The sequence below is a fragment of the Capsella rubella genome, unplaced genomic scaffold, assembly GCF_000375325.1.
Source record: "Capsella rubella cultivar Monte Gargano unplaced genomic scaffold, Caprub1_0 scaffold_8, whole genome shotgun sequence".
NCBI classification, from domain to species: domain Eukaryota; kingdom Viridiplantae; phylum Streptophyta; class Magnoliopsida; order Brassicales; family Brassicaceae; genus Capsella; species Capsella rubella.
In genome coordinates, this window is record NW_006238916.1 from 12,055,741 (window position 1) to 12,079,663 (window position 23,923).

A 23,923-nucleotide genomic window follows, 5' to 3' on the forward strand; every position below is an offset into this window, starting at 1 on the left:
TTATCTTCACTGACCCAAAAAAAAAAAAAACATATTACAACTGTCATCAGTAATCTAATAATGTTTGTAAAATCTAAGTAAAAGACAGATAGAATTATATATCTTGAATTATATGAAAAGAATGGGCAAATAATTATATTTACTAAACTATAAAGTTCAAACAAAACAAATTATGATAATTGAGAAGCATAGAGTTTAAGCCCATTACTTCACAGGCTGTGTAGATATATGAGAGACTTTGGTTTTGAAAATCTCTCTGAGAAAATAGACAATTCAGAGAAAGCTCCAATTCTCCAAGCATCCCATGTGGGGATAATATCTCCTCTCTAGTCTCCTTTCTCTCTCTCTATATCTCTTTCATCTTTATAATCAAAACTAATCAATCTCTTCTACTCTTGGAACAGTTGGTTTCACTTGGATTTTCTCATCCTCTCCTACTTGCGCTTCCTCCAACTACACAGAGTAAATTTGTGAATCATGTGGGAATCTGAGAGCGACGGCGGGGTTGGAGTTGGAGGAGGAGGTGGAAGAGAGTACGGAGGTGATGGAGTTTTGAGCTCTAACAAGCATGGCGGCGTCAAGACTGATGGTTTTGAGCTTAGAGGCCAATCTTGGTAATATCTCCTCTCACGCTTTCAACTATACAGTCACTGCAAAACACATGTTTCCTTGTTAAGGAAGTTTAATACATATAAAAATAACCTTTGCTTTTGATTAGGTTTGTTGCTACGGATATCCCCAGCGATCTTCTGGTTAAAATCGGTGACATGAACTTCCACCTACACAAGGTAATAATTTTATGTTCATCATTCATCAATCTTATCATTAAGTTGGAACATCAAGAAATTTTTTTTCTGTTTCCTTCCTTCAGTATCCGTTGCTGTCACGTAGCGGGAAGATGAACAGATTGATCTACGAGTCACGAGATCCTGACCCGACGATCCTTATTCTTGATGATCTACCCGGAGGGCCAGAAGCATTTGAGCTTGCATCCAAATTCTGCTATGGAGTTCCCGTGGATCTCACGGCAACTAACATATCAGGATTACGTTGTGCAGCTGAGTATCTCGAGATGACAGAGGATCTTGAGGAAGGGAATCTAATCTTCAAGACCGAAGCCTTTCTCAGCTATGTGGTTCTGTCTTCATGGAGAGACTCGATCTTGGTCCTAAAGAGCTGTGAAAAGCTCTCACCTTGGGCTGAGAATCTTCAGATTGTAAGGAGGTGTAGTGAATCTATTGCTTGGAAAGCTTGTAGTAATCCAAAAGGGATTAGATGGGCTTACACAGGAAAAACTCCATCTCCATCAACCACAAATTTCGCAGGTTCTAGTCCGAGATGGAACGAATCAAAGGATTCAAGTTTCTATTGTAGCCCGAGTAGGAACACGAATAGCCAACCTGTTCCTCCTGATTGGTGGTTCGAAGATGTCTCTATCTTAAGAATCGATCATTTCGTTCGTGTAATCACTGCAATCAAGGTACATGGATTGTTTTCTGATAAGCATTTTCACAAACACTTGATATACATATCTCAATCCTCCAACTAAGGCTCTTGAAACAGGTGAAAGGTATGAGATTTGAACTCCTCGGAGCTGTAATAATGCATTACGCCGGAAAATGGCTTCCGGGTTTAATTAAAGAAGGAGGAGTTGCAGTAGCCCCAGCCGCCGTTGGAGGAGGAGGAGGATTAGGTTTAGGAGGGGACGAAATGAGTGTAAGCTGCGGAAGCAACAGCAGCGGAGGAAGCTCCGGTCCCGACTGGAAAGGCGGACTACACATGGTTCTATCCGCCGGAAAAACAAACGGACATCAAGATTCCGTCGCTTGTCTCGCCGGAATCGGAATAAGCCCAAAAGACCAACGCATGATCGTCGAATCCTTAATCAGCATAATCCCTCCACAGAAAGATTCAGTCTCTTGTAGCTTCCTCCTACGTCTCCTCAGAGCAGCCAGTATGCTCAAAGTGGCTCCGGCGTTGATCACAGAGCTTGAGAAACGTGTAGGGATGCAATTCGAACAAGCAACGCTACAAGATCTTTTGATTCCTGGTTACAACAACAAAGGAGAGACAATGTACGATGTTGATCTTGTCCAGAGATTGTTGGAACATTTTCTTGTTCAAGAACAGACGGAAGGGTCGAGTCCGAGCCGAATGTCACCGTCGCCGTCGCAGTCGATGTACGCCGAAGCCGGGATCCCGAGAGGGAATAGTAATAACGGTGGTGGTAATACTCAGAACGCTAAGATGAGAGTGGCGAGGCTTGTGGATAGTTATCTTACAGAAGTTGCTAGAGATCGGAATTTGCCGTTGACGAAGTTTCAGGTTTTGGCTGAGGCGTTGCCTGAATCTGCTCGGACTTGTGACGATGGACTGTACAGAGCAATTGATTCATATCTCAAGGTATTTATATGAAGGGTCTTTTTGGTAAATTCCAGATTATTCCACGTTTTATGTTAATCTGATTATTTCCAAATTAAATTTAAAAAAAAAACTTTTGATCATTTAAGAATTAAATCAGTTTTGATTTGTTTAATTAATGACTTTTGGGTTTTATTTGTTTTGTCCGGTTTTTCTTTTTTTTTTTTTTTTTTTTTTTTTTTTTTTTTTTTGACAAACATTTGTTTTGTCCGGTTTACTTTATAATTATGATGACTAATATAAGGTCCATCTTGTTGCTTGCACTGTTGAGTGATGCTTTGGTATTTTTTGTTGTGTTAGGCGCATCCAACATTGTCGGAACACGAGAGGAAACGGCTGTGCCGAGTGATGGACTGTCAAAAGCTATCGATGGATGCGTGTATGCACGCGGCTCAGAACGAGCGGTTACCATTGCGAGTGGTGGTTCAAGTTCTCTTCTCGGAGCAAGTCAAAATCAGCAATGCCTTGGCCAATACATCACTCAAGGAGTCAACCACGTTGGGAGAAGCCATGGGTACATATCAACCAATGATCCCAAATCGCAAGACATTGATCGACGCAACACCGCAATCTTTTCAGGCAAGTAAGAGAAATGACTCGTCAAGATTCCAAACAGATTCCACGCATGTTTTTAATTCTATTTCCAACCTCTGAAAGCAGGAAGGGTGGGCTGCGGCAAAGAAGGATATTAACACGTTGAAATTCGAGTTAGAGACCGTGAAGACCAAATATGTTGAGCTTCAGAACGAGATGGAAGTGATGCAGAGACAGTTTGAGAAGACGACGGGGAAAGTCAAGAACACACCGTCTTCTTCCGCTTGGACCAGCGGTTGGAAGAAGCTAAGTAAACTGACTAAGATGAGTGGACATGAGAGTCATGACTTGTCTTCCGGAGGAGAACAAGCTGGAGTTGATCAACAACCAACCAGGAAACCAAGACGATGGAGGAACTCAATTTCTTGAAGTGATGGTCTTATATCTTCTTGATTTTGATTCTTTGGAAAGAAAAAGCTTTTGTTTGGCCCTAATCTGTAATGCTTATTGGTTTCTAATGAGGAATAAGTGATAAAAGAAACGATTTTTATGAAACACAGAACAAAAAAGACCTCATTGGTTTATTACAAAATCATTTGAAAATACAACAAAACAGACACAACAAAACCAGTAACATGTGGGTTGAAGCAAAAAGACCCAAGGAATAGTTTGCATTATTACATACACTTAACTTATATTACCCCACCCAATTACATGAACATGACATATTCATAAAAACATGGACCCATACAGTCATCATATAGACAAAAGAGAGTGGGTCAGAGATATTTTTATTACCTTAGGGGGGAGATTCATAGACCACGCGAGTTTGAGATGAGACTTTGAATATTGCCTTTTGATTTCACCATCCACACTCCGCCAAAAAAGATAATCATTGTCGATCAATGACCATGAGGACTTTGGCTTTTCTTTCCACACACAGAGAAGAAGAAAGTGACCTCTTTTCTTCTTTAACTTTTTGAAATTGCACCAGCATATATACTTAAAGCAGTCCACTATATACAGCTAAAAAGCAGATGATACGTACCCAAAAACCACTTCACACGTTTCAACTTGTGAGAATCTTCAAGCCTTATCTGTCTGCAGATTTCTTGTTCCCCATGTTGTCTCTTTAACCAACAAGATTGGTGACTTGTGAGTGGTGGAGGTTTGGTTCTTAACCTCTGTGGAGATCAAGTCTCGTTTCAGCAACTTTAGGTAATCAATTGCTTCGTCCAGAAGCAAGAGAGCTTCGTTTCCTTTTGCACCAGGGACTATGCTCTCGAGTATTTTCAGCGCTGTACGGATCTTGTCTTTCTTCGACTGCTCGTTGCTTATACCAGAACCAGTTTCTTCCTTGGTCGAGATGTTTTTGTCCTTAAGAAAGGACGACCCATAGAGTTTTGTAGAACTCTTAGTGCCCACAAGTGATGATGACTCGCTGATTTTGTTATCCTTATTCAGTAGTTTCTGCCTTTTACAAGGACCATCAAATTCATCCAATTTCCTTTTGTTGCAAAGATAAGGAGAGTGACCAGTGCTCATTACTTCATCATCACTCTCGCAATCATCATCATAATCATCATCTGAATATAGCAATGCATTGATCTCCTCAGTGTCTTCATGCATTTCTGACTCTTTTCCATTTGAATGGTTCTCACCAAACTCTTCATTATCTCCACTGACAGCTTTCTCAAGAGAGTGTAACTCAGAGAGTTTGACTGGTTCCACAGCCTTGTGAGATGGAAACCGTAGAGGAAATGGACAGTGCATTAGACGAGTCTGATTTCCTATCTGATCGAATATCACAAGTCTTTTTTGAGAAGACTCTAATGCTCCATGTGGAGTAGTAGTAGCAGCAGCAACAGCGCACCAAGACCGCATCTCAGACAGTGAGAATCGGTTTCCACAAGACTCCTTATCCTGACTGCACAGTAAAGACTGGAATGGTGGTGGCTGCAAACAGCGAGCTTGAAGCTCAGCTGCGTATAGTTTCCCAAGCTCAGGGAGAGGAATTCCAGGATGGACAGACTGACCTGCTATATCCTCAAAGCAAGTTGGACTTAAGCCCAGAGGCAAATCCCGTTGCCTCATATCTAGAGGCATGCTCTACCAGTTGAACTCAAGGGAACTTGTAAATAGTACTACACTGCAGAGAAAAAAGAAGCAAAAATCAGCTCAAGAAAGATAAAGTTAACAATCTTATAGAGAAGTAATGAGGGAAAAAATAACATACCGACTGTTAAGTTGCTCAATAGGGTGAACGCAGTCTTCCTGTGCCCTTTTTGAGAAAATTGTAAAAGAAAAACGAACGAAAAATTGATCCCAGATTGAAAATATAGCGAAGAATCACGAACCAACTACGTGACTGGTTTGAGTAGAAGTCTGAAGTATTCAGCCTGGAACACACAAATAAGAAAATGGCACACAGTGTTAAAAGAATAAAACTATAAGCCAAAAGTGTGATAAATGAGAGCATTATTGTCTAGTACAAACCTGGCAATTATCCATCGGTTGATAGCATTCAATAACTCTCACTACAATAGTTGATTTGTTGGCGTTTCCTGTCTCGTACTTCAATGCTCGAAATCTTGTCTTACCGGGTGACTGGCACACCATAACTTCGAGGAAATCTTAGAATGAAGAAAGTATACAAAAACCAAACCAAAGGAAGAAACTTTTGTCGAGGAAGGAAAGTGAGCTCTCTGTCTAGCTGATTCTTTGCTCACAATGGTACACGTAGAAATGTTGGGATCCCATTTTTCAAAAGCGGTTAAAATGAAGGGAAGATGAATAAGAAAAACGAGGACTTGACTCTTGAAGCGTTGGTTCAAAGGTGAAACAATTTACAGAATCACACGGCAATATAGATTCAAGCGCAAAACTTTACGGTATAAGGCAATACACATGCTGTTTTCTCTCTTTCTCCTCCTCTTATACACTCTAATTGATTCTGATCATCCACTGTCTGTATTCAATCTACTTTAGTATCTCTGCAAAATCGAAGGAAGCATCTCAACAACACCACAAAATGGGCTAAAACCAGAGATCACAACAGTAAAGGACAAAGATTTATATGCATCTAATGAAAATATAGCAGAAGGCCTAACTTACATACAGCATCTAGCAATCGAGTATATTCAAGGCTTCAGTCCCAGTAGAGTTACAGTACATTTACTACAGAAACTCAGAATATACACAAATCACAATGTCCCAAGCTATTATAGATTCAGACTTAAATTACAGAGCTTTCCCATTTCAGTAACGATTTAAACCAGCCAAATATACAAACAGAGTAAACACTGACACCAGACTATAAGAGGAGAAAGATTTAAACTGATACCTTACAAAAGGAACGATCTTTCGTTCAGATCCAGAGAAAACGATGAGAATTGTTTTGGGTTTTTTTGAGCTGAATCAATGGAAAAGCGAAGGGATAAGAGAGATGAAAGTGACCAACGAGCAATAATGATTTGTAAACGTAGAAATTTTATTTAACGATATATTTCTAAAGAGGTGAGTGGGCAACAAGAGTAGCAAGGCTTTATAAAAAAAAAAAGACTCTATGACGTTTTTACCCTTTTCTCTACTTTATTTTACCAAATCACTCCTTATCTTGTATTCTTGTGTATACATTTTTCCCGGTTTGGTTCGGTATCTACAAATGAAATTTTACCTTATCGTATATTTTCTTACTAAAAAATGAAAAAGGTTACATATTTTTGAGTTATACAATTGAGAAATATTTTACAAAAAAAACTATATAAAAGAAGAAAGGATGATATGTTACTTGGAAATTAATCTTGTAAATTAAAACGGTGGCAAGTTTAATTTGTGCTTGGCTTGAAAGAAATGGGACAAGGGGGCCGAACGTGTATATACGTAATTATGGTATATATGATGACAAAGTCTCACGGTCCATAATTTCAGGTTTATACTTTATCATTAAATTATAGTATAATTCATTTTTTCCTAAACCAATTAAAAAAAATGATATACTTTATTGATTATTCGTTAAAGTAAAAAGTCCATACGTTTTCTCTCTTATTTATTTTTAAAGCTAAGTTAGTGAAAGTGTGTGGTCGAGCTTTAAAAAGTATATATATATATAACCATAGTTAATTACTAAATAAATATTAGTAATATTTTCAGGTTACATTTTTAATTTCATTGAAAGCTATGTTAGTGAAAGTGTGGTCAAGCTCATCCTTAATTATATTGTTTTTAATACATTTATTCAGGTGCGTGTTGTGTTTTTCAAACACCCATTGTGACGGAAAAGAAAAAGAAAAAGCTAATCGCCCCTTATATTATTATTTAATTTTAATTGACTATTTATTTAGCATCTAGCTTCTTTTTTTTAGCATCTGATTAGCATCTAGCTTATACAACGCCAAAATTAGCTCAGCACTTTCGTATTTAAAAAAATATATATATATAATGTAGAATTAATTTCTTTTAAAATAATATTATCATAAAAAAGTCTTTATGTGATTGGGGAATGTGGGTGAAAAGGAAAAGAAAAGTAACAATGAAAAATGAATAAAAGAAAAAGAACCAAAAAAAAAAGTGATGATTAAAGAAATGCACGGGAATTTTAAGTGCTTAATTACCCGCACGACTTCTCTCTCTCTCTCGCATTTCTCTTTTTTTTTTTTTCTTTGTTAACTTTAAAACTATATCATATAAAATATTCTAGTGCTCTTGATCAAAAAAAATATTCTAGTGCTCTTTTCAAATTTCATTATTTTATATTTATATCTACAATTTGCTTTGAGACAATATTTGTTTTGGATCTGATACTTTCAAAGAGAGAAAATTGACGTTTTTCGTTTTTATTCTTCTGTTTTTTTTTTTTTTTTTTTTTTTTTGTGTGTGAAGCTTTTTGATTGAAAAAGTAAAAGATATTTTTCCACCAAATAATCTAAAAAACAAAAACAAAAATCCACCAAATTATAATTCAAAATCTGTAGGTTTAATTGAAGCATTTCGATTTATCCACACATGAATTATTACAAGATAATTAGAATGTTCTAGTCATGTATTTGTGATCTTATTTTAGTAAAAAACACATCCTAAGCATTCACATTTTTTAGTAGGGAAAATGTAAAGAGGAGACGCAACAATAGTCTCATAATAAACACAGCAATAATACAAACATTCGCTTGAAACACAAGATCGGGTCTTTTATTGATATCAAACGTTGTTTAAGAGTTTTAGAAAAAGAGCAATGGCATCACATAGTTTGTTTCACCAAAGATCACAGAAGCAATAAAGATAAAAAGGGTTGTCACCTCTTTGATTAATTTAACATTCAAGTATAGAGATTAATAATCTTCCCACAGTTTTTGGAGCTGGGGAGATCATCACTGCACGCTCAGTACCTCGATTTCAAAGTCGAGAACCGAGTTTGGCTGGATTCCCCATGCCGGGAATCCACCAGCGCCGTACGCGTAATCCGATGTGCACTGCAGAAACAGATAAAATCGCAAGCCGAAGATGTTAGAAACACATAACGACACACACAAATGACATATACTATTGCAAGCTCTAAGTAGCTTATCATTAGAGACAAATGTGCTTCAACACTAGTAAAAAAAAAGTTTAGAATCCATGAAGTATAGGTGGCCAAAAATGGGAAAGTGGAACAAGAAGATGCAAGAATAAAAGATGGGAAAAAGGAACATGATGAGAGAAGAGGTATACATACCCGCAAGCGAGCAACCTCTCCAATCTGCATTCCAATAACGCCTTCATCCCATCCTGTAAACAAATATTACAAAGTTGGAGTCACATGATCTCTCCAAAAAGGAAATTATAGCCACACAATATGATACGATCAACCATGAAACACAAGTGTAAGTAGTTATACCTTTGATCACAGCACCTTTACCGATTTGGAACGAGAAAGGCTTCTGCCCCTCATCCTTTGTACTATATCATCATATAACAAAGAGCCAAACACAATTCAGGCTTATCCAATACCAAATTAAACAACACTCTTAGAAACAAAAGTTATCTGTTAATTGATCCTTGAATCATGAAAGAATCATTTATTTACCTCCAGAACTTCTGGGATAGATCACCACCTTTCCCTGAAAGAAAACAAGAGAGATAAGAATCTGAAGAACTGGGCTATATAAGATAAAACAGAAAAAACTTTAGAAGATTCTCCATTAAACCTAAAAACTACAAAAGCTAAAAAGAGATCGCAAAACAAACAAAAATTTCACCAAAAGAGTAAATAAATCCTAAATTAAATCCATTTCACCACAGAGACACAAACAAAACAGGTGACTACCTTCCTACCACAGGGCATCAGTTATTAGCTCTTCACCTAAGCAGATTTGTAATAGATCGATTTTGGATACCATGGAAATTTCAAAGACATGATGCAGAGGAAAATTTACCGAATCCGGTGCAATGAACGGTAACCGTTTGACCGGGAGTGGGTTTAGGACCGGTGCCGGGTCTGATGACTTGCTTCTCCACACCCATCTCTTCTTCTCTTCTCTCTTTACAACACTGTTTTGCTTTTTGTCTCAGCTTCGGGTCTGAGAGAGTGCTTCTGCCGTTTTTTTTTCTTCTTTTGTTATTTATCCACGTTTTGCTTGATCTGGGCCTAATAAATAATAATCAAAGACACAAATTTCATGATATTTCGGCCCGTATTAAAAAGCAGAATCGAGCCCAAAATTACCGTGTACTGTGTATCTGTTTTTGACATCCGGATTCAAATTCAAGCCAAGGACTGGACGACCTTGGACGACCTTCACCTTATTTTTTTTTGGTTTTAATGTTAAGATTTTATAGCAAAGGAAACAGTTACAGTGAAATCTACAAATTACAAGCACAAACAGCAAACTAAAGGAACATACAGACGATGACAAAAAAAAAAAAAAAAAAAAAAAAGGAACATACAGACAAGACATGTTATCAATAAGTAAGAAACAATGGTCAAGAAGACAGAGCAAAATAGATACATACAAGACACAACGAACTGTCTTCACCACAACTAGAGAAAAGCAGATTATACAGAAATATATGGACCCTAGCCTAAACAGTTTCATCATTGATGGCTTCAGCAAGCTTTTTATCAGTTAGATAATAGAACATTCACTGGAGCACAGCTGGAGCATGTAAAAACCCAGATAACGTGCACATAGCATGCTTGAATAGCTTCTGTATCTTGTTGTTTCTGCATACACTCATTACAGGTACGTGAGAATACCTAGCTACAATGATTACACAAAAAGAGTCACTATAAAGCCGGTCTTTTACCTTAGAGGCTTAGACCCCAGAAAGAAACCATCGAAAAAAAAAGCTTGCTTACTCGTTTTCCTTACCTTCTAAAGCATAGATGATGAAAGAAGCTAGCAATGTGTGTTTTGCCTTACCTTCCAAAGCATAGATGATGAAAGAAGCAAGCAGTGTGTGTTTTGCCACTTTACCGCACTTCGTTTTCGGTCCAGAAAGCAAAGAACACAAAAATGTCTATAGTGAATGAACAGAAACAGACAGAAGCAGCAACCACGACATGTACACACCTATATTGCATAATGGCCTTTTGAGCTGGAGAAACATAATTCTTGTCCAACAAAAGAAACCTGAGCAGAATAAATAACTCACTTTTTACAATAAAAAAAAGGACTTGGCTACTAAGAATTTATACTCTAAGCCAAGAAAAGATACTTAATACAATGCTCAGAACTCGGAAGCAGAAGATTATATACCAAAAAGGGAAGAAAACATCCGAATGTTGGGCAAAATAACATCAACAGATTTCAACTACAGGGATTCCAAAGAATCAAAATGCCAGCATTTCGACTACAGTTAAACATCAACAGGAAAGACAAAAGCTAGGTCCTAGAGTGGAACATCGCAACCTAAACCAAGAAAGAAAAAAAAAAGCCTTACTTCACTAAGTAGCCTTGATCTTATCATCTCCAACAACAGAAAGTATGGGCAAACTATTCAAGAATTCATCAAGGCCCTCAAAGAACCCAATCCCTTCCATATTATCTACCTCCCTGTTACTTCCGAGCCCATTGCCTTCGTTTCTCCCACCTGCCACAGCAGGCTCTTCCACTTCATTACTGAACTCCACATTCAAATCCAACCTCCCCAGGTTCTTGGCTCCTGTTCCCATTCGTTTTCTAGTAATATAACTCACCGGTTTAGACATAAACCCAGATGAGGAACCAACAGCCACGGCATCTGAAGCAATTGAAACTGTGGCATTGCCAACACTACGGACGCTTTTTACATTTTGGACTTTCTCAACTCCATGTCTCTTGTTACTTCTCACAACTGTTTCTTTCCCTTTCCCAGCATTCGCCTTCTTATTCATTTGTACTTCATCTCGCCAATCATCATTATCGTCACCAGCCTCATCATCATCGGAAATAGCGACATATATGTCATCATCATCATAATAAATTCTTGGAGGAGCCGGTTCCTTTCTCTTCTTCAGGGTTGATTCATTATCCACCCTTTGCAGCGGACAAGGAAAGAGAGGTGAAATAGGTGACCAACTGGGGGATTTGAATTCACCGGAAAACCCTAATGGAAACAAAGCCCATGAGCAAAAGTAAACATCTTCGTCGTCTTTCCCCTCCACCGGAGGTTTTGGTATCGTCACAGCTTGAAAGGCTCTTCTACATTCTTGACATTTCAAAGTGCATTCCTCGTAAGCCTTAGGGTACTCAAAGAGTACAAAGCAGTAAGGGCAAGCGGTCCAGAAGCTCGTGGCCATAGGATCAGTCGAGGTCCCAGCCTGGCTCTGCGACATAGCTGAAGGCTGCTCTTGTGCTGCGTTGGTGCAATTGCTAGGTTTCCAGTGAAATTGTTGCTGCGTTTGGGTTTGGGGATGGAAACCAGATTGGCCAAGTTGACTCAGTTGCAATTCTCGGTCGTACAATGACTTCTTGGACGGATCAGAGAGCACGAACCAAGCATCAGAGATGGTTTTGAAAGCCCGATCGGCGAAGGGGAGACGGTTAACGGAAGGATTGAGGAGAAGAGCGAGTCTACGGTACTGAGTCGCGACGTGTTCAGGGTTTTGAGCTAAACGACCGAGGCGGAGCACGGCATACCAGTCCGGCAAGTTGGAATGACCTAAACGAGTCTCTCCGGCGAGAAGAATGTCGCAGATTGCGAGGATGTAGTCAGCAGCTTCTGCTCGGGTCGGGTCAGCTTCGCATGCGCGGATCGCAAATGTCTTGGCTCCTTGAAGATCACTAGACGCTAGAAGCTTCTCCGATGTAACAAGCCACCGATCCGCCTCCTCTCTGTTACCACCACCACCAGTTCCGCCGCGTCCGCCTACCATATCTCCTCTTTTTTTTTTTGTAATTCCTCTCTATCCGGTAGAGTAAATTAATTAAATCTTATTGCTAAAATAGTAAAAATACAGATCTAGACGAACGAGGAGTTGAATAACAATACCACCGTCGTTACATTAGCCGGAACAACTAGGCTACATGATCGATTTTGTTAATGGCATTTTGGTCTTTTTATCGCAATTATTATATAAACACACCATCGCCGAAGCCCATATCAATGTTTGCACAAAGTAAATTCTTTAATATAGGCCTTAGTGAGTTGATTACAGTCCATGTAAGCCCAAATCAGAACTGTAAAATACACGGAAATAAATAAAAAGGACGGTAAAATAATATTACAGCCGTTGCAGTGCCACGCCAATCACCCCATGTGACAAACTCGATTTGTTTTAAGATTCCGATTCCAAGAATATTAGTACATAAAGTGACCAAACTGATCATTGTTGTTGTTGTAAAAGTCATCGTCATCTTGATCGAACTTGTAAGTAGAAAGACTCGTGGAAGAATAGATAAGATGATCTCAGAAAACGGAGAAACAACTCCAGACGGATCGATTTGTGGCTATGACTCGCTGCATCAACTCTTATCAGCGAATCTTAAGCCGGAGCTCTTTCAGGTGAAGTGTGGTTCTTTCTTTATTTCTCTGATTGATCTCGTGAAATTGGTTCCACTTACTCAAAATTAGGGTTCTTGATTAACCAGCTATGATTCGATTGATGGTTTTATGGATTACTAGTGGTTTCAAGTGTTTGCTTTACTTAGGTTGATTCGAATTGAAAAAGAATTGGTTTGTTTGTGACTGGATTTGCAGGAGGTCAGCCGATTGCTACTTGGACGTAACTGTGGGAGATCTCTTGAGCAGATTATTCTGCCGGACTCTGCAAAAGCCTTGTCTTCAAAACATGATTTTGATCTTCAGGTTGATTACTCCGTTTGTTATATTTGCTATAAGATCAGATCATTCACCTAACTAACTGAGAAAATGTTTTCATTTGATCTTTGTATATATATTTCTCCTAGGCTGTTAGCTTTTCAGCTGATAAAGAGCAGATGAGAATGCCTCGAGTGGTCAGAGTTGGTCTCATTCAAAACTCCATCGCTCTTCCCACAACTGCTCCATTTTCGGACCAGAAAAGAGGAATTTTCGACAAGTTGAAGCCGATAATCGATGCTGCGGGTGTTGCTGATGTTAACATACTGTGCTTACAGGTTTGTCTTCATTTGCTTCCTTTTATAGCAAAGTTATTACTTTAATTGTTTTTAATCGTATCTTGGGGAGATGGTTTTACCGATAGGAAGCTTGGACTATGCCATTTGCATTTTGCACTAGGGAGAGGAATTGGTGTGAGTTTGCAGAGCCTGTCGATGGCGAATCTACAAAATTTCTTCAACAACTCGCTAAAAAGTATAACATGGTGATTGTGAGTCCTATTCTTGAAAGAGATATTGATCATGGTGAAGTGATTTGGAATACCGCTGTGATTATAGGGAATAATGGAAATATCATTGGCAAGCATCGAAAGGTAAATTTGCACTACATGTCAAGTGTTTGCTTCGTCTTTGTCGTCTCTTGTCAGCTAATTACTATTGATTGCTCGGTGGCAGAACCACATACCGAGGGTAGGAGATTTCAACGAAAGCACATATTACATGGAAGGAGACACAGGCCACCCTGTGTTTGAGACGGTGTTTGGGAAAATTGCAGTCAATATATGTTTTGGAAGACACCATCCTCTAAATTGGTTAGCTTTTGGTCTAAATGGTGCCGAGATTGTCTTCAACCCTTCAGCAACTGTTGGTGGACTCAGTGAACCAATGTGGCCTATTGAGGTGTAGCTTTTGATCCTCCATTTCATTCATGTTTGAAGTTTTTCTTTCTGAAATAACACCGTCTGAAAAGTCAATCTGTTCCTTAAAATCTCAGGCACGAAATGCAGCGATAGCAAACAGTTACTTTGTTGGATCCATCAACAGAGTTGGAACCGAAGTGTTCCCCAATCCGTTTACGTCAGGCGATGGAAAACCACAACACAATGATTTCGGGCATTTCTATGGGTCAAGCCATTTCTCTGCACCGGATGCTTCTTGCACTCCGTCCCTGTCCCGTTACAAAGATGGGTTAATGATCTCAGACATGGATCTCAATCTCTGCCGGCAATACAAAGACAAATGGGGATTTAGAATGACTGCAAGATATGAAGTCTATGCCGACCTTTTGGCTAAGTACATAAAGCCAGACTTCAAGCCTCAAGTCGTCTCTGACCAACTGCTCAACAAGAATTCTTCATAAGAATGAAAATTTCCAGTAACTGGAAAAATACTCTGTAACTGTTCAATGTTCAATCATTTGTGTATCTGTAACAGAGAATCTGTTTGTATCTGAATATTTGAATAATTTGATGCCAAAAGGCATCTCCTTTGCCTTTATAACCGAACCGGTTCATAACTGAACCGGAATCTCAATTCCAAAAGTAACCGCAAGTCGATGCTATGGGCTGGGGCTGGGAGATTCATCATCTTCTATTCGTTATCCTGAGATGGGATTGAGCTTCACAGTCACAGATGCTCTAAATCCAGAAGAATAATGCAATCTCTCACCATAACTTGGTACCCAACTCCAATTCCCCCGCCAAGACTCCATCTTTACCCGCTAAGGCAAATCGCAGTTTCTCTTCTTTCAACTCCGGCCGCCGGTATTAACCGTCGCGAGATGGCGTCTCGCCGTGAGTCTGCGTCTTTTAAGTCCCTCGCCATTGGTAGGACTATGACCGGAGATGATGATGATGGTTACTGTACGCTCATAGACTTTGCAGGTAACAAACTGCTCTGCCTGAGCGAACTTAGCATTGTCTCGATATTTCAAGTTAATTTTGGTGTTCTGTGTCAATCTATTTCCCGAAAATACGGGATTTTAGTGGAATTACCCTGACTTTAGCATCTAAAGTCTTGGAAATTCTCTCAATGAGAAAAAAGCTTATCAATGGGTTTTGACTTTTGAGGGTTCCTCTGTATACACAGCTCTGATTGAAGTTCCAATTTTGTGTGTATACTTTTATGAAATTTTCTGATAGGCAATGGAGGAGGAGGAGGGTCTAATGTTGGAGATGATCTTGTGGTGTTGCTTTACCACTTACAACATGCCTGCAAAAGAATCGCTTCTCTTGTCGCCTCTCCTTTCAATTCTTCACTGGGAAAGCTATCTGTTAAATCCTCTAGTGGGTCAGACCGAGATGCGCCTAAGCCGCTCGATATTGTCTCGGTCCGTATGTCTTTACCCTTTCTTCTTTTGTTATAAAGATTATATCTTACAGTTGTTGTTCTGTTTTGCAGAACGATATCGTCTTGTCCTCTCTTAGAAACTCTGGGAAAGTAGCAGTAATGGCTTCCGAAGAAGACGATAGTCCAACCTGGATCAAAGATGATGGTCCTTACGTTGTGGTTGTAGATCCTCTAGATGGATCACGGAACATCGATGCTTCGATACCCACAGGAACTATATTCGGGATTTACAATCGCCTCGTTGAGCTTGATCATTTACCTGTTGAAGAGAAAGCTGAGCTCAATTCTTTGCAGAGAGGAAACAGGCTTGTTGCTTCTGGTTACGTGCTCTACTCTTCAGCCACTATATTCTGCGTTACACTTGGCTCGGGAACACACGCTTTCACGCTGGATCATTCCACAGGGGAATTTGTTCTTACCCATCAAAACATCAAGATCCCTACTCGAGGTAAAAAGCTTCGAATGGCACATGACTTGATCCATTGGAATATCCCTAATCAATGTAATCATGACACTAAAACACCTGCATTGAACATTGATCATTGCTCCTTGTATCATCAACAACAGGACAAATTTACTCAGTGAACGATGCGAGGTACTTTGATTGGCCAGAAGGTTTAAGGAAGTACATTGACACAGTGAGACAAGGCAAAGGCGAAAACCCGAAGAAATACTCGGCACGTTACATTTGTTCTCTAGTAGCTGATCTTCACAGGACCATCTTATACGGTGGAGTTGCTATGAATCCAAGAGACCATCTTCGTTTAGTCTATGAAGGAAACCCTTTGGCATTTCTGGTGGAACAAGCTGGTGGCAAATCCTCTGATGGCAAAAGAGGAATACTTTCGATACAGCCGGTGAAGCTTCACCAGAGGTTGCCTCTGTTTCTTGGGAGCGTAGAGGATGTTGCTGAGCTTGAAAGCTATGGAGATGTGCAGCAGACTGTGAATCCTGGCTATGAAGTTTAAGCGTTTCCTCTGTTTCATACTCTTATGTGTAAAAATAATAATAGATCGATATCAGATCTTGTTGATTATAAGTTATAACATTTGGTATTAGGAAGGTTAGATCCGTGTGTATCTCTGTGTATCAACTGGTAATCTGGTATAGTCATTAGATTTCGGTTTTAGTGAGAAGGATTAATTAAAGGTACGGTTCGGTTTGCTGATGGATAACCGTTACATAATGCGGTTCTGGTTCGGTTTACCCGTAAATAAACGTTACATAAGACGGTTATTCGGCACAAGTTACCAACTTAGCGTTAAAGACCGCCAAAGACTTCTCACGAGTCCTCTGCGCCGGAAACCGCCGTGACGAGAGAGAGAGAGAGAGAGAGAGAGAGAGAGAGAGAGAGAGAGAGAGAGAGAGAGAGAGAGAGCTGAGGTTATGGAGCGAAATAGCTATAATTTTCATACGGAGAAGAGATCCGCAGCGTTCGATCCAGGTTCAGGTTTCGGATCTTCGAAGAGGGTCAAAACGCATCACACGCAGCCGCTCCCGCCTCTGGTTGTTCCGGTAGGACATGCGGCATTTCGATTGCTCTGCCCTTTGTCGCAAGTCGGCGCGGTGATTGGAAAATCTGGAAGCGTAATCAAACAGCTTCAACAATCAACCGGAGCTAAGATACGGGTGGAGGAGCCTCCGCTTGGATCTCCGGATCGGGTCATTACGATCATCGCACAAGTGGTTTCGAAATCAAGTGTAAAATTAGGAGTTAATAACAGTGGAAACGCAGAGTCGGAGAAGGAGGAGGAAGTTGAAGTATCTAAAGCACAAGGAGCGTTGATTAGAGTTTTCGAACTTTTAGCTGCGGAAGCGGATAGTGATACGGTCGTGTGCCGATTGTTAACGGAGTCTAGCCATGCGGGTGCTGTGATAGGCAAAGGTGGTCAAATGGTGGGCAGTATTCGGAAAGAAACTGGCTGCAAAATTGCGATACGGACTGAGAATTTGCCGATTTGCGCCGACACTTATGACGAGATGGTGGAGGTACAAATTCAAATTGAAGTAAAAATGCGGCATCTTTCAAAACCGAGTTCTCTAAATTTTGCGTCTCAGCTGTTTTCTTTGGAGTCTAGTTACCCTTTTCCGGTTAGGATTTGGATCCAAGTTTTATCAGTCATAAAGGTTTATGATTTGGATTTAAGTTTTATCAGTCCTTAGAACATTTTTTTGCCTGAAATAGAAACTTGTGAACATCTCTTTGGAGAACAGGTTTGAGCTGAAACCTGGTTTAGCGCTCTATAGATGCTTGTTTTTGCAGATTGTAATGTATTGTTTCTCATTTTGAGTCATCAACTATGGCAGATTGAAGGAAATGCTATCGCTGTGAAGAAAGCTCTCGTATCTATCTCCCGCTGCCTGCAAAATTGTCAATCGGTTGACAAGATAAGGGTGGTCGGAAACAGACCCCTTGAAAAAGAGTTCCAAGCATCTATGCATAGACCCATAGAAACAATCATTCAGGAGTCACTTCCTAGGTCCGTCGAAGTTAACCCTTATGATTATAGACAGAGAAAAGACGAGATGTTTCCTAGGGGCAATTTAGGTCGGCCAAATGATGTGATTCCACTTCCACGCGATGCTTTGCATCATAGGCATATTGAGGCAGACCGGCAAGATGCTTTATTCATGCATGTTGAGGCAGACCGGCAGGATGCTTTACGCAGGCATATGGAGGCGGACCAGCAAGATTCTTTACGAAGGCATATGGAGGCGGACCAGCAAGATGCTTTACGCAGGCATATTGATATGGTTCCTCGAGAAACGTTATACAGGCCTTCTGATGCTGTCAGGGGAGATGTTTTTCGACAGTATAGAGAGAGGGATGATTCTCATGATTTCTTGCATAGACCTTTCGAGATGGTTCAACGTGATACTATGGGCATGCCCTTTGAGTCATTTCCACGTGATGCTTTTGGAAGGCCTATTGAAACAATCCCCCAAGAAACTCTTTGTCGACCTAGTGCTGATTTTCTTGCACATCGTTATTCAACTCTTGATACACATCCTCACAGCATCATTACGTCTGCTCCAATGACTAACACTGCCACCAGTAAGCCACCTCTATCAGAAATCGATGTAGTGAACCAAGATGTGGTTTTTAAGATACTTTGTTCCACTGAAAATGCTGGCGGAGTTATTGGGACTGGGGGTAAAGTTATCAGGATGCTTCATAGCGAAACAGGTGCTTTCATAAATGTGGGAAATACACTTCCTGACTGCGAAGAACGTTTGATTGCAGTAACTGCACCAGAGGTTGGTCTTATTTTATTTTTTTCTCTCTCTTCCGTTTCATGGATGCTTAAGTAGTATTGCTCTATCTATTTAATATTCTTGTTTAATAATTGCTGTTTGTTCATCATGTAGAACCGTGAATGTCAAACCTCGCCAGCCCAGAAAGCTATTATGCTTGTTTTTTCTAGATTATTTGAGCTTGCCACTAAAAAAATCCTAGACAATGGCCCAATGACATCTATCACTGCGCGGCTTGTTGTCCCAACAAGTCAGATTGGTTGTTTGCTGGGAAAAGGAGGTGTTATTGTTTCAGAAATGCGGAAAACGACTGGGGCTACAATTCAAATTTTGAAGGTTGAGCAGAACCCAAAATGTGTTTCAGAGAATGATCAAGTTGTGCAGGTACTTAGATCTGTCTCTCTCTCGGTCATTACTCTGTAGTAATTAGCTATAATATTTTTTGAAAGAAACTGAAACAACATTCATGTGCAAACAGAGATAATTAAATTCTTGCACTGGTTTTAAACTTGGTTGAAGGATTAACTCGGGATTGTTTAAACATTTAAATTTTACTGGACACTGTCATATCATCCTTTTTGTAAGCACCATTTTCTTAAGTTGTCTGTCTTCTTAAGTTGTCTGTCATAAACTCATTCTTTGCTGGAAAATAGATTTCAGGAGAGTTCCCTAATGTGAGAGAAGCCATTTTCCATATTACGAGCAGGCTCCGAGACAGTTTCTTCTCCAACGCAATGAAAATTTCTGTAACCAAGAGCAGCTCCACCTTAACTACAGAGAGAATCTACCATGGACAATCAGATAAACCTCTGTCTATTGGGTCTCATCAATCCGTTAGTAATCCACCTCTCATCTCTTCAAGTCTGCACAGAAGATCTGATGATTCCTTTTTAAGCGGGTCTCATTCTTCAGTTAACTATTCCAGACATGTTGGCATAGATCCCAACATAAGACCAGAAGACCCGTTTCCTGATAGGTTTAATCCCGCAGCAGGCTATTCTCCTAATTTTGGTCGGCGTTTCACCATGGACCACAACAGTGATAACTCCCATCACTTAACTGAGGCCCCATCTCGTTTGTGGGTGTCCCCGGTATGTCTCCATCTCTCTGAATTTTCATATTTTCTACTTTTGGGTGTACGTAGGTACTTGTTGATACTCGCTGAGAGATTTCGAAAGTTAATATTTTTCCCCTACACACACAGATTTTGGACATTTTTGCTTCTATTTAACTTCTGTAGCTGATGCACATAGTTTTTATGTAGCCACCGGCAGCTCCAAGAGGCTTATCTGATGCCAGTGGTGGATTATCTTCCACAAGGGCTGGCCATCCACTTGGCAGGTAAAAGCACTACAGTTATAGACAGTTTTATGAGATAATTACTCTGGACTTTGTGTAATTTACATACTGGCTTGGTCTTTTCTAGTGGACACAAATCTGCTATCGTTACAAACACAACGATGGAAATTAGAGTTCCAGAAAATGCTATGAGATTTGTGTATGGAGAGCATGGCCACAATCTGGAGCAACTGAAACAGGTACAACATATTTTTGTTACAAAACTTTTCTTGGTTTACCCCATAGCGCCATCTAAAGAAAGTTAGACCATGATTGATTTGCTCCACAAAAGCAGTCATAGGTTTTATCTTTCACTGGCTGTTCTTATTTCTTGAATCATATACCAAGAATCAACAACGGCTAAAAAGAAAGCGACAGTGAACACTAGGTTACTATGAAGAAAGCATGAGAAAAAAATAGCCTTATACGTAAAAACAAATTTACATGGTGCAAAGTGCAAACCATCTTGCCACCACTTATCCAGGTCAATAGGACTATCCTCACTGATGGATAAATTTACTCAGAAAAAAACTGTTTGAACTTTGAAGTCACGAAAACTCCACTGAAGTTCTCCAACCTTTGTTTATAACCTTTATCCAGTGTTACAACTTGGTCCTTGTTTAGAAACGGAATAGACTATATAAACCACATAGTCTGAGATCATCAGCTACAAGCCGAATAGATAGTGTCACAACAGCTTAAGCATAGATGCTCATCAGCTATACCATTTGATGTTTGTTCAATCAGATATCGGGTGCGAGGGTCATAGTACATGAACCTTCTCTAGGAACAAGTGACAGGATCGTAGTCATATCTGGGACACCTGATCAAACCCAAGCTGCTCAAAACCTCCTTCATGCCTTCATCCTTACAGGTGAAACATCATTGATCAAAAGATACAACCTAAACTAGAACCACACAGTTGTCACCATCACCATACAGATAACCAAAAAAAATAAACGAGCTCTCACATGTTTCTTGTTTTATTTAATCTTTGTCTTATTTATTAGATCCTTGAACTCTTGTACAACATCTTTTTCATTGCAAGTACTTTGATGGAATCAGTTCAATGCCTTCCCTAAAACTTTCGTCTTGTATCACACATTTTACTAAACATGGAACTGAGACTGGATTGAAAGGAGTTTAGAGGAAAAGTCACTGCTATAGAAACCGAGGTTTCACAAAAATATCTAGCAGAGAATAATCTTTACAAAATGAAAATTTGAGAACAATGGGTCATATGTTTCTGGCCTTGGAGTGTTGAAACTTGCGCAGAATTGCTTTGTACATGAATTTTTTTTCTTTTTAAGCTTGTTTCACCTTCTTTAGCTATGAAAATGGTAGAAACATTACACAGTTCCAAATCAAGGCCACTAAACTGTTACCCTTAACCTGTCACTGATGGTTTTGCGAGACCCTTCACTGGCTTATCATATTCTCGGTACTTTTCTTCTATCTGGTTCAAAACTACCAAATAAGCTGAAATGTAAGACTTTAAACATATTTGATCTACACTAATCTAGTCAGTAATAATGATGAAATAAATTTAAGACTTACATGCGTTAAAATCCAGTGTAACAAGGCGTAAAAAAAACTCTGAAATATGGGTTTATCTTCTAGACTCATGAGTGTAGTGTTCAGTTGGATATTCGTATATTTTGTACTCTGCGTTTGTTGGTTACCATCCAAAAGATGAAGATCTTCTATGGAGTATAAAACTACCAGACAGGGTCAGAATCAGATGGGGAGCCAAAAAAAAGCATTCAAGACAAGGCTATTCAAGACAAGGCTATTATGTATTTCCTTTTTATTACAAGTTTGTATGCTCTATTTTGTACGAGGATGATTAGTCTTGTAATTATGTTTCTTTTGCTTGACTAAAAATTAAAAATGTGATGGACCTGTGACTGCCCAAAAAGAAGAATTAATGGGCATGCATGTAATAATAGTAAAGATTTAGTGGGCTTTTCTTATTTTTTGTCATTATTTTGTTGGGCTTTTCTTATGTTTTAGGTTTTGGGACATATGTAATGAACGAGACATTACGAGATTATCAACTTAGAACCAATGAAAATAAAACACGTGTACATATCCGCGTGGTCTTGACCTCGTCGAGTAGCCGACTCAGTTTTATTTCCTTTATAAGTAACCGCATCCACATAATATTGCTGGGTTAATAGCGCTATTTGACAATCTCCTCCCATTTGCTTAATCGCTCTTTCTCTCTCTCATTTTCATTTCTTCGCTCTCTATCAAAATGGGTCGCCGTAGCTCAGGAGGTAAAATATTTCTTCCCTTTCCGATTTTTCAGATCTATCTGATGCTTTTAGTTTTGGATGATGAAGAAACCCTTCTTGTTTTGTTTTTGGTCCTCGTTTGTTTATGCCCTGTAGCGCACCGATCTAGGGTTTACCTTGGGATTGAATTGAATTTTTCCATCGTATATTTACTAGATGTAATGAAACCATCTTTAGGTTATTAGCCTCTGTTTGGTTTGCAATTTATAGAATGTTCGAGGTAAGGAGGGCTGGTGATTCATTACATTCTTGGATGCCATTTATTTGTATGGGATCTTTTCTAATGTTGTCTTCCATTTTGCAGGAAGATCTGCTCCCCGCCCTCGTCCTGCTGCTGCACGCAGCCCAGCTCCTCAACCTGGTATGAAATCTATTCTCGGATATTGTCTCTTTTTGATCTTAGTTATGAATGACTCCACTTGATTCAGTTATTTATAATCTCTTTTCTTTCTGGGTTCAGTAAACCGTGCACCTCCCCCAGCTCCAGTTCCGGCCAGCGGTGGTGGTGGTGGCATGTTCTCAGGCATTGGTTCTACCATTGCTCAGGGTAATATATTTGTCTTTCTTTCATCTATTGAGTTTTCTGCAGCATGTCCCCTGTCTCTATACCAAATTGTTTTCTCTTGAATCGGTTTTCTACTGACCTGTTTGTTTTGTGGGGATTAGGTATGGCTTTTGGTACTGGAAGTGCAGTTGCGCACAGGGCTGTTGATTCTGTGATGGGACCACGAACCATTCAACATGAAGCTGTTGAGGCTGCCTCTGCATCTGCTGCCCCTGCTGGAAGCAACATGTTTTCTAGTTCCTGTGACATTCACGCTAAGGCTTTCCAAGATGTAAGTGTTTAATCTTTTTATCATACTCTCACACACTCTCTGTATCCTGTTAGATTCTGATTTGTTCAGATCTAAGTGCATGATAGAACATGTTTTGAAACCTGTTTTAACTTTGCTAACATTTATGGATTAGTGGTGGCTTAAGTTTTTTAAACTCTGATGAAGCATATGCAGATTCGAACTTGTTTCCCTTGTTGCCACTTTATTTCCGAACATTGAATCACATCGGATAATTACGTTTTCATTGTTGTATGCAAGGCAAATCCAAGGCTAAGTCACTGATTAATGTTCTTTTTAAAAAAATGAATGCAGTGCATCAGCAGCTATGGAGCCGAGATTAGCAAATGCCAGTTCTACATGGACATGTTGTCAGAGTGCAGGAAGAACTCCGGTTCCGTGATTGGTGCCTAAGTGTTTCATTTCTTATTTGTTTTATCTAAAAATTTATCCAGCTGTGATGTTGCTGAGAATTTGGGGTTTTATCAAATAATATTTTGTTTCCAAAACCAGAAACTGCATATGTTTGAAGTCTTATTAAGGGTAATCTGTTTGTAAGACTTGGGTTCCTTCCCATTCTAATCAAATAATGCAAGGTTGATGTCTTTTGGGTGTGTTGCTT

The 23,923-nt window shown here is 39.5% G+C and overlaps 8 protein-coding genes across 12 annotated transcripts; 5 read left to right on the forward strand and 3 right to left on the reverse strand.

The window, feature by feature from the left end:
* Positions 1 to 218: 218 nt before the first annotated feature.
* LOC17876001 (root phototropism protein 3) lies at positions 219 to 3,510 on the forward strand. Of its 2 annotated transcripts, XM_023779330.1 has the most exons (7): positions 287 to 306; positions 405 to 614; positions 719 to 788; positions 872 to 1,480; positions 1,564 to 2,403; positions 2,722 to 3,000; positions 3,082 to 3,510. In XM_023779330.1, exons 2-7 carry the CDS (start codon positions 478 to 480, stop codon positions 3,382 to 3,384), a joined length of 2,238 nt encoding a protein of 745 aa, XP_023635098.1. In that variant the 5' UTR covers positions 287 to 306; positions 405 to 477; the 3' UTR covers positions 3,385 to 3,510. The 2 variants fall into 2 exon arrangements, with proteins under 2 accessions (XP_023635100.1, XP_023635098.1); XM_023779332.1 differs by having other exon boundaries at positions 219 to 614; positions 2,722 to 3,004; positions 3,082 to 3,210.
* Positions 3,511 to 3,517: 7 nt separating this feature from the next.
* Positions 3,518 to 6,440, reverse strand: LOC17875211 (transcription factor SAC51). Of its 2 annotated transcripts, none has more exons than XM_006279725.2 (4): positions 6,299 to 6,440; positions 5,452 to 5,948; positions 5,192 to 5,354; positions 3,518 to 5,104 (listed from the first exon to the last, which is right to left on the reverse strand). In XM_006279725.2, exon 4 carries the CDS (start codon positions 5,059 to 5,061, stop codon positions 4,042 to 4,044), a length of 1,020 nt encoding a protein of 339 aa, XP_006279787.1. In that variant the 5' UTR covers positions 5,062 to 5,104; positions 5,192 to 5,354; positions 5,452 to 5,948; positions 6,299 to 6,440; the 3' UTR covers positions 3,518 to 4,041. The 2 variants fall into 2 exon arrangements, with proteins under 2 accessions (XP_006279787.1, XP_023635104.1); XM_023779336.1 differs by lacking the exon at positions 6,299 to 6,440 and adding an exon at positions 6,070 to 6,248.
* A 1,675-nt stretch (positions 6,441 to 8,115) lies between these two features.
* Positions 8,116 to 9,527, reverse strand: LOC17877347 (peptidyl-prolyl cis-trans isomerase FKBP12). The gene is made up of 5 exons (XM_023781554.1): positions 9,366 to 9,527; positions 9,017 to 9,050; positions 8,828 to 8,889; positions 8,666 to 8,718; positions 8,116 to 8,423 (listed from the first exon to the last, which is right to left on the reverse strand). The coding sequence occupies exons 1-5, from the start codon at positions 9,451 to 9,453 to the stop codon at positions 8,322 to 8,324; spliced, it is 339 nt and encodes a 112-aa protein (XP_023637322.1). The 5' UTR covers positions 9,454 to 9,527; the 3' UTR covers positions 8,116 to 8,321.
* A 208-nt stretch (positions 9,528 to 9,735) lies between these two features.
* LOC17876882 lies at positions 9,736 to 12,382 on the reverse strand. Of its 3 annotated transcripts, XR_002833518.1 has the most exons (3): positions 10,873 to 12,382; positions 10,302 to 10,562; positions 9,736 to 10,190 (listed from the first exon to the last, which is right to left on the reverse strand). XR_002833518.1 is itself a non-coding variant. In XM_023781553.1 (2 exons), exon 1 carries the CDS (start codon positions 12,284 to 12,286, stop codon positions 10,877 to 10,879), a length of 1,410 nt encoding a protein of 469 aa, XP_023637321.1. In that variant the 5' UTR covers positions 12,287 to 12,382; the 3' UTR covers positions 9,736 to 10,410; positions 10,873 to 10,876. The 3 variants fall into 3 exon arrangements, 2 of the variants coding, with proteins under 2 accessions (XP_023637321.1, XP_023637315.1); XM_023781553.1 differs by having other exon boundaries at positions 9,736 to 10,410; XM_023781547.1 differs by having other exon boundaries at positions 9,736 to 10,562.
* A 342-nt stretch (positions 12,383 to 12,724) lies between these two features.
* Positions 12,725 to 14,726, forward strand: LOC17875508 (beta-ureidopropionase). Its single transcript, XM_006282088.2, has 6 exons — positions 12,725 to 12,915; positions 13,111 to 13,218; positions 13,320 to 13,508; positions 13,595 to 13,822; positions 13,905 to 14,129; positions 14,224 to 14,726. The coding sequence occupies exons 1-6, from the start codon at positions 12,814 to 12,816 to the stop codon at positions 14,587 to 14,589; spliced, it is 1,218 nt and encodes a 405-aa protein (XP_006282150.1). The 5' UTR covers positions 12,725 to 12,813; the 3' UTR covers positions 14,590 to 14,726.
* A 67-nt stretch (positions 14,727 to 14,793) lies between these two features.
* On the forward strand, positions 14,794 to 16,726 carry LOC17874985 (fructose-1,6-bisphosphatase, chloroplastic). The gene is made up of 4 exons (XM_006282183.2): positions 14,794 to 15,112; positions 15,371 to 15,558; positions 15,630 to 16,026; positions 16,146 to 16,726. Exons 1-4 carry the CDS (start codon positions 14,884 to 14,886, stop codon positions 16,544 to 16,546), a joined length of 1,215 nt encoding a protein of 404 aa, XP_006282245.1. The 5' UTR covers positions 14,794 to 14,883; the 3' UTR covers positions 16,547 to 16,726.
* A 121-nt stretch (positions 16,727 to 16,847) lies between these two features.
* Positions 16,848 to 22,146, forward strand: LOC17876199 (KH domain-containing protein HEN4). Its single transcript, XM_006279931.2, has 7 exons — positions 16,848 to 17,567; positions 17,886 to 18,836; positions 18,948 to 19,217; positions 19,487 to 19,924; positions 20,098 to 20,174; positions 20,260 to 20,371; positions 20,919 to 22,146. The coding sequence occupies exons 1-7, from the start codon at positions 16,965 to 16,967 to the stop codon at positions 21,081 to 21,083; spliced, it is 2,616 nt and encodes an 871-aa protein (XP_006279993.1). The 5' UTR covers positions 16,848 to 16,964; the 3' UTR covers positions 21,084 to 22,146.
* Positions 22,147 to 22,338: 192 nt separating this feature from the next.
* Positions 22,339 to 23,908, forward strand: LOC17875275 (uncharacterized protein C6C3.02c). The gene is made up of 5 exons (XM_006281218.2): positions 22,339 to 22,450; positions 22,773 to 22,829; positions 22,929 to 23,015; positions 23,135 to 23,304; positions 23,617 to 23,908. The coding sequence occupies exons 1-5, from the start codon at positions 22,429 to 22,431 to the stop codon at positions 23,713 to 23,715; spliced, it is 435 nt and encodes a 144-aa protein (XP_006281280.1). The 5' UTR covers positions 22,339 to 22,428; the 3' UTR covers positions 23,716 to 23,908.
* The last annotated feature ends 15 nt before the right edge of the window (positions 23,909 to 23,923 follow it).